Raw genomic sequence first — 8,656 nt, 5'->3', positions numbered from 1 at the left:
TCTCTTATCATTATCTATTTTAGCTATTTTAATATATCCTTGTTCTTTTAATAATCTCCCTATGTTTGATTTCTGCTGCTGTTTTATGATGTTTAGTTTTAACTAACATTTTTACTACTATGTATGTAATCCATTTTTAATTATCTACTAACCTTTTTTATTAATATTTATATTAATATCATTTATGGTTCATTTTCCTGTCCCATTCTTATTCTATTTTGTGCTGCCATTATATTTATTTATGTATTTTAGTAGATTATGCGTCTGTTTTAAATGTAATATAAAACACTTTCAATCCTCATTTAATGTTCCTATTGTTAGGTGACTGTTTTATTTATATTTTTATTATACTAAGCATATTTTATATAAAAGTGCAATATATAAATCCCTGGCCATGTATTGAGTGGAGGAAGGTAATCTATTATTGTGGATGTCCGTTTTATTTGTACACCTAAAAGATGGCTGCCTGCAATTATATTATTGTTGTGTCATACATAAAATGGTGGATGACTGAAACAGTTCTTTTTAGTCGCTGCTAGGTATTGACACCACCAGAAAGATGGCCACCGTGTGAAGAGCTTATAGCTGCCTTTAATCAATATGGCTGTGGCTATTCCCGTCCTCTAAAAAATGGCCCCCGTGTGATTAATTTAGCCGCCCTTCGTAAGATGGCTGCAGTTACTTCCGCCACCCAGCAAGATGGCAATGCACTGGAAAGTGGCACCTGAGTATTTTATTTACAGCCGCCCTTCACAAGATGGTTGTGGCCACTTCCGCCCTCCTGTAAGATGACGTGGACTCCGGAAGTGCAAGTTTACACTTCCAGTTCTAAGTACCACACACGCTATACTTACCCCGGGCTCAAAGGAAAATTAGCCTAAGCCATCTTACCATTAGTTATACATGCCCGCCCTATCAAGCGGCGTTTAAAGAACTCTGTTTATTTGTTTTTTTAAAGATCTTAAATTACCGGTGACGCGGGCATGTGACATCACCAAGATGGCCGCCGCGCAGTGTGCATGCGCGGATGGCGGTTTTTCGGTAATCTGGTCTAATTTTGGGCACACCCTTACTAGAGGGTATATAAAGAGGCACTCCAGTATCTGGTTTTCACCCCTGAGGAACTGGTTCTCCTTAGCCCCCAAAGTGGACCTATATCTGCTACACTGCGATTAAGATAAGCATTTTTTTTGTGTTAACTGTTTTAATCTGTGTCTGTGTTTATGTACTTGGTCTATTAAAACAATTATTTATGGAGATCTTCTCCATTTCTGGCTTGAGGTTTACCACTTGATAAGGTATGAAGCTGGATTGTTTATGACCTATAACACAGAGGAGTGACACCCCTACAGGCATTATTTTATGCATCATCTGGTACACAGATATTTGTATGTCCACTGTTGCTAATTATTTGCTACAAATACTACACCATATCACATGTACTGAAAGAGTTTGCCTTGAAAACCTTGGAAGTGTTGTCAGTTTGGTTTAATCTGACCATTGCAAGTACCATCTGGACATCAGATAAGCCTTTAATTGTTTTTTATTTGGTACACTATTTTGCGCACAAGTACTATCACTTTATTTTAAATACTACACTATTAGGCGCACCTCTCATTAGTATTTTTCAGCACTTTGGTTCCCGTTTGCCATCTGGATTATTGAGAAACTGCAGCCGCCTGTTACTACCAGGAAGTGTTCTTCACGATGTATCATACTTTTTGGCTTGACACTATTCACATAAGGAACTCAAAAGTTGTGCGCTAGTATTCACTTTATATATATATATATATATATATATATATAATATGCAATTGTGGCGAGATTTGTTGCTTTGTCGCGTTGTCATTATGTTGTGTTGTCATAAGGTTTCCTTATAGCAGTCAAACAATTATTTACAACCAATAAAAGATGTTTTAAATATTTTTCACTCTGTTGCTTTGTCGATATGTGGTGTAATAGCTTACTTTTTCGATACTAAATAACTAAGATTAAGATTTGTCAGCTTTACCTTGAGAGCTGTGGACAATATTCATCAAAAAGTAAACATAGAAACAAAGAAACAAACTTCTTTTATATTTATAGATACTGGCTACATGTGGTGACCCAACACCCTATTTATTGATGTCTGTTACTGTTCCTTTTTTGGCCACCATCAAGCTGAACCTTTAATAAATGCTAATTTCATAGAGCCAGAGGAAGGTAAAACAACCACACCACAGTGCTAGCTGCCAATTTATCATCTCAGTGAGGGGAAACTCCATCCTCAACCACAGAGATAGCAATTGGATATTTTATATTTACCTGTAGAAAAGCATTACTCCAGGATTCCTTCTCCTCCCATCTCTCTGTTCTTATTGATAACACTATCTCCTCTCCTGTCCTTAAAATCTGCTGGTTGGGTGTCATCCTCTGCTCCTCCAACGTATTACTACATTCATGCAATCTCTAATTCCTGCTGCTTTCAACTTTGCAACATCTCCAAGGTCATACTGTTTCTCTCTCTGGAGGCTACCAAAAGACTTATTTATGCTGTTGTCATCACTTGCAACCTCCTGCTCTTTGGTCTTCCTTTCTCTTGCCCCTCATCAATGCTGTCACTCATCTCAGCCTTATATCTCATTGCTCAGAGTCAACATCTCCTCTCCTCCAACTCCTCACTGACTCCCCCTTTCATACAGAATCCAGTGTAAGTTCCTCATACTCACTTTCAATCACTCTCCCCCTCCTACATCCCTCACCTCATTTCCGTCCACACTCCATTACCTTCTCCACTATTCCTCTGACTGTCATCTTGCCTGCCTGATAATTTCATCCTCTCACTCCCACATCAACGACTTCAGCCATGCTGGCCCCCTCCTCTGGGACTCTGCATCCTGAAATTTCAGACATTTTATCAGCCTGGGGGTTTCAAGCATGCCCTGAAAAAGCACATATGCATTAAAGCTTGCCAGCTCTCCTCACACTCTTAACTCATGCCCCCTATTTTCCCTGCTCTCAGTTCTCCTCCAGTTTGAACCCCTTTCATATATTTACTAAAGATGTTGCCCATAGCAACCAATCACATTCTACTTAACATTTATCTAGAACATTCTACAAGACAATAGCTAGAATCTGATTGGTTGCTATGGACAACATCTCTACTTTTAAAAACCCGCACTTTAGTAAATATACCCCCTACATTTCAAACACTTAGAAGCCATTCCCTCCACCCCTATGATTCTCATCCTACACGATCATTGTCTCAAGTGTACTCCAACTTGCAGTAACTTGGATCCTTTCTGTCTGCCCTTCCCAGGGTACTGGTTCATTGAGTGCTACTGTTACTAACTGCTTTTACCACATTTGTATACTTCCACAGCAGATATTGGAGATATATGCTGTGGTCCCACGGCAAAGCAGTCTGCATAGGAATCTATGGGGCTGTGATGTGCCCGAACACATCATGATCTGAAAACTAACTTTATAGATGGCTTTGATTATAGAAGCTTATTGGCTTTTATTTCACAACAATCCATGAAGAGAGATCCTTTGGATTCCTCTCGTTACAGGTCTATTGTGCATGCGTAGGCCCATGGCTGTGGTTGTGCATTTCAATCAGCTGGAACAGCTGGGTATTACGGATCTGGCCTGGCACTCAGACGACGATGATATACAAAGATAATTAAAAAAAAGGAATCACGAGGCGCTACTGGACGTGGGGATCTCGTGATACTTGCGAGATCCCGCGTATGCTCAGTGGAGCCGGCCAGGACTGAGACACAGTGCATCAGCACTAGGCTGATGCACTGGGGTCTCTAGCGGGAAGCTCCGGAGGGGGGAGTTATCGCTCCCCCACTCCGGCCGATGAGATATTTATACATCTCATCGTTAGTGCTTCCTGCTTCGCCTCGTTAAAAAGGCAAAGCAGGAAGCGATATAGCAGCACGTTAAGTGCCGCTATAATACATCTACCCCAATATCCTATCCAAGCCTATCAGCTCCCTGACAGCGGTAGATGGAATCCAATATAACTCAGCATATTAATCATGGCAGATATAATATAAGATATTACCGACACTGAATTTCTGATGACACAGGACACAAACTAGCACTGAGTTAATTGTTCTCCCCCTGCTTCTAGCAATATATAAAAGTTATAGTGTATCCTTAGCAATCTAGTAGCTTCTTCGAAGACTGGGTTTTGGAGCATACATTGTATATGAAAATAGACTAATAATGGAACAATTTATTTATAAGAAGGAGAACAATCTCTAGTTACAAAAATAATATTAAAAAAAACAGTTACAGAGTACATAGATAAATGTGTGTTGCAATTTCAAAAGAAAAAGAAAAACTTATACAGAATTACACTCGGAATGAAGGTCCAGGCTTCAATTTAGAATTGGCACAAAGCAAAATTCTCCAATACCTTTTACCAACTTTTCCACCCCCCATAGTGATCTCATGTTCAAGTCCCTGATGACTGGCTGGCCGGTTAATAACCCAGGAATCATGCCAGTCCTGCCCACATAACTTTTAACCTAAGTAAAAATAACTGTATATAATTTCCCCTGTGTAGTAAGTCACATGAAATATGGTATGTTCACATTAAACTCAATTATTTAAGATATAAAAGTATTGTAAATAAGACGGCTCTGGGATATGTGATTGGTTAGATACCTCATTTCTACCAAATCATATGTCCTAGGTGCCCCCAAATCAGATGTAACCAGCACGCAAACATCAGGTATTTTCCTATGATTTCTGAAACTGCTAGCTATTGTAGAGAAATTACTTTTACATCAAAGCACATAACATATGGTTTTGGTCTTTGTTCCTGCTTGAAGTGTGAGCACACCTTTTGGTCAGACTGCTGATTGAATACCCCTACTGTTCTTGGTGTCCAACGGTGGCTTTGATGTACAATCTAACACGCTGGAAGTCATCTACAGTATATACACACATGGATAAAAAGGCTTTTTTTTTCTCGTGTCCTGTCCCAGGTAATTGCTTTTCCTGTTCACCAGATACCATCATTTATGTACATAGTAATGAAACGACACAAGACCCTTCTCACCCTTTGTTTTCCCCGAGAGGGATTGCAACTTTTATTTATATTTGTGTGTAGAATTATTACAGAACCTCAAAAGAACATAGCTTGCAATAGACCCTGATATTCCCATAATCTCTACATCATGTTTAAAGTTGAAAAATATGAATAATGTTGGCATTAGTCTAACAAATAGCTGTATACTGCACCACAAGTAAGGAACACTTATTTATTGGAAGATGTATCAAATCTTCCAGAGCCGTAACTAGACTTTTTGGTTCCCTGTGCCATAAAGAGCATTGGCGCCCCCCTATATTTCAAATAGGGACATGATGCACCTGAAAAAGGGACATGGCCTAATGGGGAAGGGCCAGGGAAGAGATAGGGGTGGGCAGAAGATGTTGGGGATAAAATATGAGGAAGCTACAAATGAGAATGATAATTAATAGAAAATGAACAGGACCAAACAGTGCCCCCTGTCCTGCGGTGCCCTGTGCCATGGCACAGGCCGTACTACCCTAGTTACGGCCCTGAAATCTTCAAATTAAGAAGTTACCCATAGCAGCCAATCAGCTTCTAACTATCATTTTTCTAGAACATTAGTTAGAAGGTGATTGGTTGCTATGGACAACTTTTACATTTAAAATGAAGGTTTAATGCATCTACCCCATCTAGCAAATTGTAGTTCAACTATATATAGATTTATCTCAAATTATTTATTTTATTCATGATCTACATGTTGTGTTTTGTGTATGGAACCTGACAACTTTTAGATTTTGGACTTTATTAGAATCATGCTTTCTTTTTCTTCTTTCTGTTCTCTTTTGCTGATTTATCCTTTCCCCTCACAACTTGCTCAGTGATTACAACTTCATTCATTTTTTTGACATTTGGAAAACTCTCACTCAAGTCATTTCCCACATTCACACTCCCAGGCATATTTAAATGTCGGACAACTTGTTTAGGTTTAGGTACAAGTTCTGTCTGTGCATGAGATGGAAGTACAAGGGGCATACGGGGAATAAAGAAGGGGTAATAACTATTGTTGCCATTTTGGGGCCAAGGAACTAAATTGTACTTCCTTTGCTCTCTGTAACACTCAGGAACAAATTTAGTTTCCTGAGGCTGAGAAACCAGAGGCTCAGTAACAAAATAAGGCTTAATTCCTGTGATGAGATGTATCATGTATGCATTATAACTGTCAGCAGTTGCTCGAGCAGGCAAAATGGGTTCATATAGAGTGGTCTCTGGAATTTCTTTCACAAAACCATAAAGAACAGTTTTCCAAATTCCATCACTCAATGGATTCAATGTCACTCTAGGCCAGTGGCCAGCAAGACTCTTTAAAGCTTCTCTGTTCCAAACAGCAACAGGAAAGTCCACTTCAATGTGGTACATCTGGGAAAAGTAGATATCTAGACGCATCTGGGGGTATTTAATTAATAAATCATATATTCTGCTGATACAGCAATGGCCATACTCATTGCAAGGTGTGAAGTTAGCATAAAGAGTTAAGTAGCCAACTGACTCATGTTGGTAGAGAAAGGAATCCAGGTAGCCATGTTTCGCAAACAAAATAGATTCAGCATGAATGTTGTAACTAGTACAGTTTGTGACCTGGCCTTTTTGTAGCACTGCTCCGTTAAAGGCCTTTATTTCATAAAATATGAGATGTTTGTTTTCGGGCATCGTGGGCCCATATGGAAATCCAAATGCTTCATAAAACTCTCCATAGGTAACCCGAGATTCCTCACCTGTTCGAATGTGATATGGACACTTTGAGCAATGTTGGTTTGGGTAAAGCCAGTAATAAGGTTTGACTAACGTCCCATGATATGAAGAGTATTCCTGGAAAATATTTTCCATCTACAGCTTTATAAATAAATGCAGATTTCTAGATGGGGTCTTCCAGCTTGAAAGTTTACCTGCCAATCAATAATAAATAATAATAAGTTTATAGTTTCTGAATTTTCATACCAGTCATAGGGGTAAATTTACTAAAGTGAGAGTTTTTATAAGTGAATTTTAAAAGTGATTTGCCCATAGCAACCAATCAGATTCTACTTAACATTTAACTAGCACCTTCTAGAAGAAAATAGCTAGAATCTGATTGGATGCTATGGGCAACATCACTTTTAAAACTCACTTCTAAAAACTCTCACTTTAGTAAATTTACCCCATAATGTCTATTTATCATTACTTAACTGCACCTGAGCAGGGTACACACTTGTACAATTCTCATCTAATCCGACCCCAATGTCAGACCAACCCCAGTTGGTCTGACATTGGTAGATTGCGTATACTCACAACACCTTTGGTTTAATCTAATCCTGGTCATCTGGTCTTGTGAAAAGATTTTTATACCTGCTGAAAAACCAGGAGACCAGATCGTCCGACCAATATAGAAGTGTGTAGGCGTCCGCGATTGGTTTATCCAACTCTTTGTGAGTTAGTGGCAGCCAGTCTGCCAAAGATTGGAAGAGTGTGTACGGTGACAAAATCATTTCAGCAGATGGAGATTGGAGATCTGCAGCAGTTTGGACAGGTGTGTATGCATAGATTGGGTGTTGTGTCTGCGACCTAGGATTGTGTCAACAGTTTGGTCAGGAGTTGGATCCCTGGAGGATTGGACAAGTGTGTATCGTGGCTGCCTGAATAGTCAACTGAAATTGTGGCAGCTGACAACCAAACAGAAGTCAGTTTTCTTAATTAGCACATAAAAAAACAGATGTTGTGCACATCAGCTAGTACCAATATAACTATACTATATATCATATATACAATAGAGAACAATATCATAAAAGGTCTACAGCTACGGCCAATATATAGTCAGTGAAATGCTGCTTCTGAAAATATTATTACTGTCTTATGTCTAAATTACAAAATGAAGCACAAAAGCAGGAGCACAAAACAACTATTAAAAAAATAAATATAGGTTAATCCCTTTGCTGCTGTAGTGAGGCTTGGCCTTTGGATATATACTCAGGCTGTGGAGAACATGCTATCTTGGATTTATATATATCCAAGTAGTTATGTGGTAGTGATGATGTAATTATGCAGCGCCCCTGGCTGGGTACTGAGGACCTCATTCAGAGTCGGTCTTTGCGGCCGCACGGTCATACGCCACCGATGTTCGCTAAACTGCGCATGTGTAAAGTTCGCAATGCGTGTGCGCAAACTAGCTGCTACGATCAGAAATTTCTCTCTCCTTGAACACAGCTAGGTCGGTAGTTTGAGTGACAGAATGAGGCGTTTGTGGGTGGTAACAGGGGAAGGTGCTTGAAAACGGGGGAGTGGAGATCCGAACGCAGACATGCCTAATTATGCGAACGGCGTTTTATGGGAGTGCATAATTAACAAAGTAGTGTCATGGCACACGTGACATGGGTGGTTTGTACACTGACCTGATCGTAGTGCTTAAGAGAGGGTATGGTCAACCTTAAGCTCTACGACCAGTTCCGATGGTTACCGATGATCTCGATTAATCCTTATATGGCCGGAGATGACGTGTAATGCGTACGAGAAGGGGGCATATTTTTTGTCTTACGGCAGCATCCTCCCCTTGGTCGGCCAGCTAACGATCCGATCTTAAGGACGCAACTTGCGAGTGCATCATTTGCCCCT

General features: G+C 39.8%; 1 protein-coding gene across 2 annotated transcripts in view; it reads right to left on the bottom strand.

Annotated features, from left to right (window-relative positions):
* Positions 1–5,113: 5,113 nt before the first annotated feature.
* APOBEC4 (apolipoprotein B mRNA editing enzyme catalytic polypeptide like 4) overlaps positions 5,114–8,656 on the bottom strand; it is a 55,396-nt gene continuing 51,853 nt past the window's right edge. For both annotated transcript variants that reach the window (XM_088453902.1, XM_088453903.1), the window contains exon 2: positions 5,114–6,957. In XM_088453902.1, the coding sequence (XP_088310028.1) occupies positions 5,825–6,898 (1,074 nt within the window). In that variant the 5' untranslated portion in view covers positions 6,899–6,957 and the 3' untranslated portion in view covers positions 5,114–5,824. The remainder of the gene's footprint in view (positions 6,958–8,656) is intronic.

This window comes from Taudactylus pleione, unplaced genomic scaffold (assembly GCF_031769625.1).
Source record: "Taudactylus pleione unplaced genomic scaffold, aTauple2 ptg000602l, whole genome shotgun sequence".
NCBI lineage: Eukaryota > Metazoa > Chordata > Amphibia > Anura > Myobatrachidae > Taudactylus > Taudactylus pleione.
The sequence above is the reverse complement of the archived record's forward strand: the minus strand, read 5'-3'. Positions and strand labels throughout refer to the sequence as shown.